The sequence below is a fragment of the Anticarsia gemmatalis genome, chromosome 27 (assembly GCF_050436995.1).
Source record: "Anticarsia gemmatalis isolate Benzon Research Colony breed Stoneville strain chromosome 27, ilAntGemm2 primary, whole genome shotgun sequence".
In the NCBI taxonomy this organism is placed as follows: Eukaryota; Metazoa; Arthropoda; class Insecta; order Lepidoptera; family Erebidae; genus Anticarsia; species Anticarsia gemmatalis.
In genome coordinates, this window is record NC_134771.1 from 6270285 (window position 1) to 6283752 (window position 13468).

The 13468-nt window shown below is 38.7% G+C and overlaps 1 protein-coding gene across 1 annotated transcript in view; it reads left to right on the forward strand.

The window, feature by feature from the left end:
• LOC142984422 (uncharacterized) overlaps window positions 1-13468 on the forward strand; it is a 24798-nt gene continuing 11330 nt past the window's right edge. The window contains exons 1-9 of the mRNA XM_076131987.1: window positions 1-230; window positions 5562-6267; window positions 6737-6829; window positions 7509-7661; window positions 9449-9594; window positions 10185-10317; window positions 11278-11414; window positions 12054-12185; window positions 13322-13408. Coding sequence (XP_075988102.1) covers window positions 226-230; window positions 5562-6267; window positions 6737-6829; window positions 7509-7661; window positions 9449-9594; window positions 10185-10317; window positions 11278-11414; window positions 12054-12185; window positions 13322-13408 — 1592 coding nt within the window. The 5' untranslated portion in view covers window positions 1-225. The remainder of the gene's footprint in view (window positions 231-5561; window positions 6268-6736; window positions 6830-7508; window positions 7662-9448; window positions 9595-10184; window positions 10318-11277; window positions 11415-12053; window positions 12186-13321; window positions 13409-13468) is intronic.

The following is a 13468-nucleotide window of genomic DNA, read 5'->3' on the forward strand; positions in this document are numbered from 1 at the left end:
TTCTAGTATTCTGCAAGGATCCCTAAAACGCATATTATTTAACAACGAACGCATCGATAACATAAACAACGAATACGATGCTTGCGTAAAACGAAACATCATCTGTCAAATCATAGCGATGCGAAACTTCATGTCAGTGCAGCGATATAATTTATTTTTTTTAGATATTATTGGATTATTTTTAATAACAAATAATATATTATTTTAAAGTTCAAGAAGTTACAAATGAGGTGAGTAATTAAAATAATATCGCTAAACTTTATTTGATGTATTTTTTTAGATTTGAAAATTTGGTGTGTCGATTTTTTATTATTTTGAGCAAATTAAACGTAACAAGAGGCGTTGTGTATACAGTTTTTGCATGTTATTGTTGTTTTAATATCATTGAGCGGTCGCAGGACGAATAAGGTCATAGCAAAACCGGTTTTTATCACAATTAATAATTCACTACCCTCTTGCATTATTTATTATAAAATATGTATTTTGTAGAATGTTTTCGCTGTGTATATATACATTCTCGACATTTCTCGGGTTTATCGCGAATTGTAATTGATATATGCCATAATTTATGATTCATACATCATTAACTATTGTACAAATGAAGGTAACTTTAACATTTTTATTTGTTTTAAAATGTTTGTATAATTTCGAGAAAATGTTTCGTTTTTCTTATAAGAATTATTTGCCTTATTTGTCTGTAAAAATAGAGGAGAAAGGAAATAGATTCCTGAAAGTTTATATCTATGAATTTCATAATATTTATTTGGTCTCCTTCATGAAAAACAGGTTTCAAGCATTGTGTCCACACATTATTTTAAAATCTGTTAAAATCCATCTACTTAGGCATGTAGCCTGTTGACGCCCATGCATATGAATAGAAACTTAAAATGGGGTATTTCATAGTTTTTTTTAAACAGTAAATATTCCTATTTCTGTAAATATTAACTGAGTTAAGTTTGGTATTACAGAGCTTATATTATTTGCAACAAGAATCCTGCATACATACATGCTTCAAATCATACCTTTTACCCCTTAAGGTTAAGACCAAAGAATGCCACTTGGTATGGTCCTTACAAACTTCCCTTGCTTCATTCACATCCATACATCTTGTTATACCTTATTGATACATAAAACAATGTGTAACTGCTTAATTTTCTATCCAAAACTATACTTTCATATCAATAATTTCATTAAAAAGAGTGTCCAGGAGTTTCTTGTCAGCTCTTCTCATTGGCCCTACCTTCTGAACTGGCGGTAAAGTCACTCTCTGTATCATTGACTATCATAAGTGTCAGCATTTGACCTATATGAATAAATGATTTGATTAATATAAATATAAATTTATGTTAGAAGCTTCCAAATAAATAATTTGTTACAACAGAAAATTTAATGTTAATTAATTCTTGGTAAATAGTCAATAAATTAAGTTAAACTGTGATTTAGTTTTGAGGAAAATATTTATGTTATGTTAGTTATAAGTATATAATAAATTTTCAATATTATACCTACTATTTACTTGAAAAGGAGGTAATATTTATTTAAGACAATCATACACCAAATGAATGTACAATTGGCACATGTGGTAAATTTAATTTCAGTAAATTAAGTACAGACTAATTTAAGATTGAAACCCTTTTTTTTAATTATTAATTTTCATCCTCTTGGTGGTGGAATTTCCAAAAATCCTCTTCTATTTTGGCCTCTACACTTTCTAAGGAATCTTTATAGCAAATTTCAAGTTTCTATGCTCAGTAGTTTCAGCAGTTTTTCAGAGTGAAATCCTTTAAAGATGTTTTTTAACCCATTACTATTCCTAGGCAAGGGTCCCCTCGCATAGCACCAAGGGGACAGGCCTTGAGTCCACCACACTGGCCAACTGTAAGCTGGGGACGTTGCATACCTTCTTTGTTGTGATAGAGGAAATAATATTTTATTGTATAAAAGCTATTTTAATATTATAATATATTCAAATTAAATATTTATGCATTGAGGACAATGATTTAGTAATTTACGTCATAATGCAATTTACTTAATTTTAATATTATTATGAGGACAGATGAGATCATAATTGTTATATCATTTTTCCTTTATTTATAACTAACTTACGGGCCCGACTTCGTCTGGTTATACCACAATGTAACCCGTTGATTCCTATGAGAATTTTGATCCTATCGATCCCAAACCTTGACCCGACAGTTACAAACTTATTAAAACAAGAATTAGCCAATAAAGTTTACTTGTAAGAAAGTGATGCACGGAGGTACGGAGGCACGGAAGTCTACGAAATCATTACAATCTCTGAGAAATGGACCTTTTGACTCGACTCAGGATTTGAACCTGAGTCTTTTACGGCAGTCGCATACACTACCGACCGCGTCACGTAGGCCTTCTAACGCCTGTATAATAAACATGCAACGCGAAGTTAAAGTTTACAAGTTAGTTCGCTTATTATGATAATTATTACTTTTAGTGCACGCAATACACTCTCTATTCCCTCACTCTCATGACCCGTGGGAGGGAAGGCACGACCGGTGAAAGGTCAGGCGCAGGACTGACGGCTCGGCACTCCGACCTCTGAAACACGGAGGTCTTTGACCCTAACTTGTATACAATGATAATTTATCAGCTGATTTAGGGATTACTTTTTAACGCAATACAAAGTTCGATAGATTCTGTTTGATATATTTTAAGCACTGAATCGCTGAACTGAATTTCATGAAATATAGCAGAGAAATACTGAAACCAGAGGCAAAAAGAGTTTCGTTTAGTCTAGTTGAAAATATTTTGAATTTGAATTTGTGGTTTAGATAAAAACGTGCGAAGTGCGAGTCCGACTCGCGCGTGAAGGGTTCCGTACCATTATTAATAAAAATAACAAAATATCTCTTTTGTTGTATAAGAGCCCCCTTAAATATTTATTTTTTCTTCTTGCTATATCGGCAGGAGATACACATTACAGTCAACTTGGGTAACTTTGAAACATTGAACGTGGGAATTTGAACTAGTTTCTACTACTAGTTTTTCTATTTTTTCATTTGAAACCAACACAATTTATAAAAGTTTGCAAAACTAAAATAAACCTTATTTGTTTTAATTTTAACTAACTAATACGTACAAACTAATTCATGGGATACAGCCTGGTGACAGACAGACAGACAGACGGACGGACAGCAAAGACATTAGTCCCGTTTTATCTTTAAAACGAAAGTTTACGAAGTATTTGTAGCATCTCCAAGCGTAAGTACGTTTAACATGAAGTAATTGTTATTAATAGAAAGTAGTGGGATCCCATGCTATTGTTCCACTCACTTTCTCCTGCATGGTGTGTTGGCATGCTAACTTCACATTTATGGCAACGCTCACCTGCCGGTTAACTATCACTTACCATTTTCAATACCTTATCTATCCACTGTTTACTTACGTATAGTCAAAATCAAATCGTATATTCATTTAGGGTAATACATACACCAATTGGTGGGTTCGAATCCCACCCGGGACAATCTTTGTGTGATGAGCACGAGTATTTGTTCTGAGCCTGGATGAAAATGTATCTATATAAGTATGTAGTTAGAAGTATATAAGTATGTTTATCAGTTATTTGATTATCATAGTACAAGCTCTGCTTAGTTTGGAATCAAATGACCGTGTGTGGGTTGTCCGATAATATTGATATTTATTTATTTATTAGTGTCAAAAGTACAGTAACTAAGTCAATTTACTGCCAGTTCGGAAGATAGCGCCATTTAAAATAGCAAATTGTGCATTTAGATAAATGAGGATCAAGGATCAAACATTGTCTAACTTAACATTGAAATATCTACGTGAGTCGCGGGTAGTAAAACTATTTCTTAATAATCTTGGAATAAAAACTAATAAAAAATCTATTACAAAGTTATGTTAATCCTTAATTTCTACATACCCTCGTATTATAGCTTAAGCTCGGTTCACATCTGACGGAAGATGCGTTTGGCGTAGTTTATTTAGTACGCCTCTAGTCTCCGCATCATCGGTTAAATGTGTAAAACGAATTAATATCTACTTCTTTGTTCTAGAGTCACGCGACTTATAATACGCGACACATTTTCCGTCAGATATGACCCCACCCTTATTGTTTCTGTAACTAAAAGGCTCAAAAGACATTATTTTGACTTTTAAATCCCTGATAATGTTCTGGATATGTATGTATCTAGTCAAAATAAGTTATATGAACGGAAATGAATTCCGGTGTAATGAGTAATATTCAAATGATCTCACTCTATGCGTCATGTACACGTGAAACCCATACGATTAACTAAAAAAGTGTTAACAAAGATAATGTGAAGATATTCTTTATTACTACTAAGATGATTCTAAAAATGACTCCACTGAAGGATGACTTTTTCCAAGTTATGTGTGTATTAGAAACTAGCTGACTCGCGCAACTTCGCTTGCGTCACATAAGAGAGAATGGGTCAATTTTTTCCCCGTTTTTGTAAAAAATTTTACTGGTACTCTGCTCCTATTGGTCGTAGCGTGATGATATATAGATATGCCTATAACCTTCCTCGATAAATGGACTATTTAACACTGAAAGAATTTTCCAAATCGGACCCGTAGTTCCTGAGATTAACGCGTTCAAACAAACAAACTCTTCAGCCTTATAATATTAGTATAGATAATAATTACTTGTTCCAACGGTGAAGGGAAACATCGTGATGCAACCTTGCCTGCCTGTGAGTTCTTTGAACCAGTTAGTGGCTAGGATAATTAACTATCCTTGCCACACGGCTTTGTCTTCTTTTTCCAATAGGCTCATGAAATATCTGTGTTCACATAAAAAGGGTAAGAAAGCCATTACTTCTACACCCTCGGTATTTGTATTAGTATAAATCTATGTCAAATGACGTCACTAGCTGTGAGCTGGTCGTATTGACGTTAAGGCCGTTAGTGACGTAATGGCATGAAGATTTTACAAAAGAAATTATTTCTAGAACAAGTTAATTACATGCTGATAGCTAACCGTCCGAGGCTACGCTTGCGTGGAATTTCACCCACTTCGAGGGAGAATTTTCAAAAATCCTCTTTTAGTGCTCCTCTACACTTCCTAAGGATACTTCATAACAAATTTCAAGTTTCTACGCTCAGTAGTTTCGGCTGTGCGTTGTCCATCAGTCACTCAATAACGGGAGTTTTAAATAAATTGTTCGAGTGTATTTGTTTATTTGGTTAATCATTTTCATGTGAAAATAATGAATCAGATTCAATATTATTTGGCAGTGTGTTTGATTATTTGAGGAGGAAGGAAATATGCTAGTTATTCGTTAGTTATGTATAAAAAAATATCCTAGAATTCATTATATTAATATCCTCAACGTTATTTTGTGGGGAAAGGGTATATTTTAACAGAAATATTTAGAAATCTGATTCAAATGTTTGTGCACGAGGCTATGATAGTAAACATTCTAAATCATTTCCCTATATTCACCTCTTTGCTAAGTAGCACATTTCTGGAGATAACACAGGCTTTTCTCACTATGCCAGTAACGTGAACTTCATTCGTTAATAGCTCATTTTTGTTCCAGTAACTTCAAAACCCTTCGACTAAATGACGACGAATTGACATCCCCCTCTTCAGATGAAAAGATGGATACAGGCTCCGAGTCATTCCGTTCCCAGGACACCCCCAACTCGGTCCTATCATCAGACTTTGAAGGGGACCATCCAGAACCGGTGCTGCGTCTCCAGAACCCTGAAATACTACGTCTGTCAGCTCCAGAACAGCTAAACGACAGCCTAATCACCAAAATGTCGAATTTACACCTAGATTCTCCTAAACCACCCAAAAGCTTAGGCATCAGTCCGCCCAAATTCAGCTCGACCTTGACCTTGACGACTAATCACCCGTTAATGAGTCCAGATGAAAACTACCCAGACCTGATACCGAAGAAGGTTCTAAAGGTCGATGATGAAAAGGATCTGAGCTTATCCAGTATTGAAGATGAGAGAAATGGAGAAAACGGTTTTTATAGTCCACAAAGGAACACTTCGAAAAATAATTTGTATTTTAGCGAAGCGTTTGTCACTGCTGAGAGCCAGGACTTGGATTTGACCGTTCCTCCTGATGTGGCCAGGGTTGATAAGGTGGAAAGGAGGAAGATAGTGCCTAAGTTAAGGGATGCTACCCCCCAGAAAGGGGAGATGCTGATGTTTATTGAAGAGAGGAATGTTATGCAGAGCACGCCTAAGTCTTTGCCGGTCGATATTAGTGTTAATGAGGAATTTCATTCGGTAAGTTAAAATTTAGAAACGTATCTATCGTATAAAGGAGCTTGTGACTTAGTAAAATCAGCCGGCGCCAATCGATATATGACGTTAAGCTACGTTTGCCGAAGTTGTTCTATGGATGGGTGACCATATTAAACAAACCGAGTTCCTCCGTGTTTCGGAAGGTACGATAAATTGTGGGTCTCAACTGTAATTTTTTCAAAAAATCTTTGACAGTCATTAACAGCAGTCAGAAGCTTGAAAGTCCAACAACCAGTCTTACCGAGGGGTTCCCAGGTAACTGGGTTGTGGAGGTCCGATAGGCAGTCGCTGAATGTAAAATTCTAGTATTTCAGCTGCATCCGGTGAGGCTGGTAGCAGACTCCAACGTAGTTAGAAAAATATAATAAATATATTTGCTATTTTTTATCTCATTTTACGTAATTGTTTAGTAAAGTATAGACTATTTAAATCAGTATTTTTCTTGGTGCAGGTAGCAGAATGGTGTGAATCTCCATCACATCTTCGCTCGATGCCCAACTTCGAGCTGCCCATCGAGATGTCCAGCAGCTTGGGATTGCGTAACGTAAGTTTATATCATTATTCTTTCGGTAGTTATTCATCATCATTATCATCACCCTCGTCATTTTGTCATCATCATCGGTTGTCTGAGTCGTCCTCATATTATAATCATCACCCTTACAATAACTACAACCATCGCAATTATCATCATAATAATCATCATCATCGTCAACATAATTACTTTAATCACCATTATATTTATAATCATCACTACACTTATCATCACAATTATCATCACCTTCATAACAATTATCATCACGACTTCCCGACGCAATAGTAAAGACTATGGTGTCCTAAACCACTACACCACGAAAGCAGTTAAAATTACATATCACAATGTTAAATGGCCGCGTCACAGGTCGTTTTAACCTACTTCTCCTCGTATGGTTTGTGGTCAACTTAGTGTCAAAGTGGTTCAAGCCGCCCGAAGGCCTTTGACGTGGCTTAACGATTGATAACGTAGTAGATAACAACCGGGACCGACTTTTAACGTGCCCTCCGAAGTACGGAAACGCCCAGTTGAAATACCACGTGGTCACCCATCTTTGGAGTGACCGCGCCAATGGTTGCTTAATCCACAGATCGTTTACCGACCGGTGAGCGCAACTGGCTATGGGCGTCTCAAAACTCAAATATCTTAACCTACTGCTTGTAAGTGACTACTAATGCTGTGTTTCCTCCAGGACCTGGACTCTCCTGACGTCATCTCAGCATCGACCCAGGAGGACAGGTCAGCGTATCAAGCACTCCTGGATCCGTACACCGGCAGTGTGGCCTTGAGACATACAGCGGCGCAGAATACCAGCCCGGCCGCACACAGGCGTAAGATACAGTTGGTAAGTTAAGCGACATTCACAAGGTATAGATTTGGATGGGTGACCGCACACAAGCAGCGAGGCGCAGAACACTAGCCCCGCCGCACACAGGCGTAAGATACAATTGGTAAGTTAAGCGACTGACACGAGGTGTAGATGTAGATGGGTGACCGCACATCAGCAGTGAAGCGCTAAGACATACTGCGGCTCAGAACATCAGTCCGGCTGCACACAGGCGTAAGATACAATTGATAAGTTAAGCTACTAACACGATGTATAGATTTGGATGGGTGACTGTACACCGGCAGTGTCGCGGTGATACATACTCGTAGAACACCAGTCCGGCCGCACACAGGCGCAAGATACAATTGGTAAGTTAAGTGACTAACACGAGGTATGGATGTGGATGGATGACCGTACACAAGCAGCGAGGCGCAGAACACCAGCCCGGCTGCACACAGACGTAAGATACAATTGGTAAGTTAGCGACTAACACGAGGTATAGATGTGGATGGGTGACCGTACACAAGCAGCGAAGCGCAGAACACCAGCTCCGCCGCACACAGGCGTGAAATTCAATTGGTTAGCTAAGCAACTAGCGCAAGATATGGATTTGGATGGGTCGCCCAGTAACTAGTTATGTATCACGCGGTTGAGCTACTTTACTTAGGTTAATTAGGTTAGGCTAATACGATGGGATACCTAAACGTCCTTCATACAGGGAAGTCTTTATTAGGTTAAGCAACATTACTTCAGTATGTATTGAGATGGGTGAATACATCAGGCTTCTGAGTCATAAATAGATATTTTGAAGGCTTCCGTGGCGCAGTGGTTCAGGTAGTCGCCACGGTACTACTTACGCATAGGGAGGTCGTGTGTTCGATTCCCACACGGAACAAATATTTGTGTGATCCACAAATAGTTGTTTCGGGTCTGGTTGTACTTTGTGTCCGTTGTTTGTATGTTTGTAAATACACAAGAGCAATTCATAGAGAGGGAGTTGTCTTAAAAAAGAAAACGAAAGACTGCATATAAAGCATCCTCCCTAAGGTCGCTATTAAGATGGGTGGCCAACAAGACGTGCCTTAACTTCCACACTCCATGTCGCCACATGAACAAACAACATTGCGTTCACAATCAGTTCACAGCCGTATTTATAAACAATGCCAATAAAAAGTGTTCGTATCGTGGGACTGGTACTTATGTAACGTACGTGAGAGTTATGCCTTATGTTAGGTACTTTAAATACGGTTTTAAGAGAAGAGTTTGGTATAGCTGTAATCTAAATATGTAGAGAGCAGTGATAGCCGAGTGGTATAAGTTGGTACCTCCTACGAAAGTGGGCTCAGGTTCGAACCCGAGGCAACACACCAATGACTTTTCTAAGTTATGTGTGTATACTAATATTATAAAGCTAAAGAGTTTGTTTGTTTGTTCGTTTGTTAGATAGCCCATTTATCGAGGAAGGCTATAGGCTATATATCATCACGCTACAACCAATAGAAGCAGAGTAGCAAGTATAAAAAATGTAACAAAAACGTAGAAAATTATGACCCATTCTCTCTTATGTGACGCAAGCGAAGTTCGCTTTAAATCTACTAAATTCTCGCGTCACAGTTTTCGTTGCCATATTCCTCCGAAACGGCTTGACCGATTTTGATGAAATTTTGTGAGCATATTGAGTAGGTCTCAGAATCGGCCAACATCTGTTTTTATACCCCTAGGTGACACAGTTTTTTTTTATTTATATGGCAAAACAACGTTTGCCGGGTCAGCTAGTATTTCTATTATTTTCCATCTCTCTCCAGCCTCCTGAAGAAGAAGAAGACAGGTGCAGTCTGGACAGCGTGAGCGTGTGCTCCATGGAGTCAGAGGAGGAGCCTCCAGAGCCAGACCCTGAACTGATAGAGGCGCCACAGCCCCACCTGCCTAGAGACCTTTGTGATAATAGCGTGTAAGTAGAAATATGTTCATAACTTTAAAACTTACTAACTTGTACTACCCTAAATATTAAACGTGTCTGAATTTGCTGGAAGGAAACACACTTTTATTTTTGAAAAAGGAAAAAAAGCTGCATTTAAATTTTATTAACAAGTTAAGTTAAGCTTGCCGAGATTGGTCAGTGGATGGGTGACCATATTATTCGTTTCGAAAGGCATGTTAAATTGTGGCTGTCATTTTTAAAAACCTTTGACAGTAGTCAGAAACTTGAAAGTCTGATCAGTCTTACCAAAGGATATCGTGTTATAACCCAAGTAACTGAGTTGTGGAGGTCAGATAGACAGTCGCTCCATGTAAAACACTGGTATTCAGCTGCATCCAGTGAGACTGGAAGCTGACTCCAACATAGTTGAAAGAAATGGAAGAATAATAAAATTGTAGTTATTACGTAGAAACATTTTACTCACGCATTTGAAACTGTGATGTCACCACACCGTATTTTTATTAAAATGTGTTTTAGACATTTCACAAAGAGTAGTTAATTTGACTGAGAGTCAAGTATTCAATTATCTAGTCAACATCTTTCATCCCTCTCTATCTCAGGTCAAAATCGACCAACACAATAAGTGAGTGCAGTGACCCCATCCCGGAGTACTCCGCGGCTGAGGAGCTGAGCAACGAGCGAGCCTGGATCACTGTACCTAAGGGGACTGGACACGCTACCTGTGATATGAAGGTACAGTACACATTGTTAATAGCGTCAAATCTATACTAATATTATAAAGCTGAATATATATATATATATAATATATAATATAAAATTATAATTATAATATTATAATAATATTATAAAGCTGAAGAGTTTGTTTGTTTGTTTGTTTGTTTGAACGCCCTAATCTCAAGAACTACTGGTCCGATTTGAAATTCTTTCAGTGTTAGATAGCCCATTTATAGAGGAAGGCTATAGGCTATATAACATCACGCTGAGGTCATTAGGAGCGGAGTAGCAAAGAAAAATGTTACAAAAACGTGGAAAATTTTGACCCATTCTCTAAGGTGACGCAAGCGAAGTTGCGCGGGTCACCTAGTAGGGTATACGACCAGCTTCTCCAAAATGACTTTTCTGGCTAAAACATCAATCATCTTTTTTATCGTATGGGTTGTCGATTACATGGCACTGACATTGTTGAAACGAGGGTATATTTCGTACACTACCTACACTTTAGAGTATTACAGGTATGACATTAAGTATGTATGTTTGTATTAATAATAGGTGAATAATTTTAACGCATTAACGTCCCGCAGCTGGGTAAGAGTGAGTTAAGTTCTCCACGCTAGCCAACTGCGGGTTGGGGACTTTACAAACCTTCAAGAACTGTTCTAAAGAACTCTCAGACATAGATACAAGATTGCATCACTATATTTTCCTCCACCGTTAGAACAAGTGATAATTATTTCTAATACACACATAACGTGGAAAAGTCATTGGTGAGTTGCTCCCACTGCCTCCGTGGCTCAGTGGTTTAGGTCACCAGTCCGCTACCACTGCGTCAGGAGGTCTTGGGTTCGATTCCCACACGGAACAACTATTGTGCGTTTCACAAATAGTCGTTTCGGGTCTGGTTGTACTTTGCGTCCGTTGTTTGTATGTTTGTAAAAGACTTTTTCCCCGATCTAATATATTATTGTATTTCAGGTGATAGAGCCATACAAACGCGTGATATCTCACGGCGGCTACGACCCTCGCGGCGCCGCCCTCATAGTGTTCAGCGCGTGCCACCTGCCCGACTGCGCCCGCCCGGATTATACTTATGTCATGGATAATTTGTTCTTGTGAGTATTACTGTCACTCCTATCCCACTACTGTCCTACTAATTTTCTAATACTGTCTCACCACAGTCCCACTTCTGTTCAATACTGTCCCATTATTATCCCACTTCTGTCCCAAAATATACTACTGTTCCACTACTATCCCACCACTGTCCCGCTGCTGCCCTTACGCTACTATCCCATTCTTGTCCCACTACGGTTCAACATTTCCCACCGCTCTCCCACTGTTGTCACATACCGTTGTCGGCTTATTACAGTCTCACTACTGTCCCACTACTATTCAACTTTTCACACTGCTCTCCTATTGTTATCCCACTATAACTGTCCCACTACTATCCCACTACTGTCCCACTGCTGTCCTATTGCTGTGCCACTACTGTCCAAGTTCTCACTATATATTATGTTCGCACGCACGTAGTGTTCAACTTGTCGTAGCGGTCTCTGACCGCTATCCCACTACTACCCCACCACTGTCCTATTAGCTATCCCATTGTCTCACTTGTCTGGCTACTGGACAATTTTAATGCACCTATCTCTTGAGCAACAGTTTAAATTCTTTTAGCATTTCAGCACTTTTTAAATGAACCCAAAACTATATGAGACCTAGGTGTCCAACTAATATATTTGTTTGTATGTTTGTAGATACGTGATCTGGACGCTGGAGCGGCTGGTGACGGACGAGTACATCCTGGTGTACCTGCACGGCAGCGCGGGGAGGCGCAAGCTGCCCACCTTCCACTGGCTGCACGAGTGTTATAAACTTATTGATAGAAGGTATTTATCTATTATCTATACTAATATTATAAAGCTGAAGAGTTTGTTTGTTTGATTGTTTGTTTGTTTGTTTGTTTGAACGCGCTAATCTCAGGAACTACTGGTCCGATTTGAAGAAATTTTTTCAGTGTTAGATAGCCTATTTATCGCGGAAGGCTATAGGCTATATAACATCACGCTACAGTCATTAGGAGTGGACTAACAACGAAAAATGTTACAAAAACGGGGAAAATTTTGACCCATTCTCTTAAATGACCCAAGCGAAGTTGCGCGGGTCAGTTCGTATTTTATAATACTAGCTGACCCGCGCAACTTCGCTTGCGTCACGTAAGAGAGAATGGGTCATAATTTTCCCCGATTTTGTAACATTTTCTACTGGTACTCTGCTCCTATTGGTCGTAGCGTGATGATATATAGCTTGTGGCCTTCCTCGATAAATGGACTATCTAACACTGAAAGAATTTTTCGAATCGGACCAGTAGTTCTTGAGATTAGCGCGTTCAAACAAACAAACAAACTCTTCAGCTTTATAATATTAAGTATAGATAGTATAGATTAATCAGCCTAGCCTTTCTTCCAACTATGTCGGCTTCCCGTCTCACCGGATGCAGCTGAATACCAGTATTTTACATGCAGCGACTGTCTATCTGACCTTAACAACCCAGTTACCTGGGTTATAACACGATACCCGTCCGACCCGGCGTGGGTCGTGACTTTTATTCCCATATTAAGGTATAGATTGGAGGCGCCCATAGCCAGTTGCGCTCACCGGTCGATAAACGATCAGTGGGTGAAGCAACCGTTGGCGCGGTCATTCCATAGATGGGTGACCGCATGGTGGTAGTTCTGGGCGTCTTCGTGCTTCGGAGGGCACGTAAAATGTCGGTCCCGGTTGTTGTCGATTAAGATAACAGTCGTTAAGCCACGTCAAAGGCCTTCGGGCGGCTTGACCAACTTTGACACTAGGTTGACCACTAACCATACGATAAGAGGAAGGTGTAAATATCTATGTGATTCACAAAACAAACTTGTTGGTTAAATTTTGTGTTTATTCTATGTATGTTCGTAAAGTTATTTCGAGATTCCCTTTTGAAATAATTATGTAATAAAGTGTATATTTTGTGCGTTATTTGCAGATTACGCAAGAGTCTGAAACACTTGTACTTAGTTCATCCGACGTTTTGGCTGAAATCATTCGTCATACTCACCAAGCCGTTTGTCAGGTAAATATTATGTAGTAGTATTATCATCTTACATACCCAATTCTGCTTATATTTACGAGT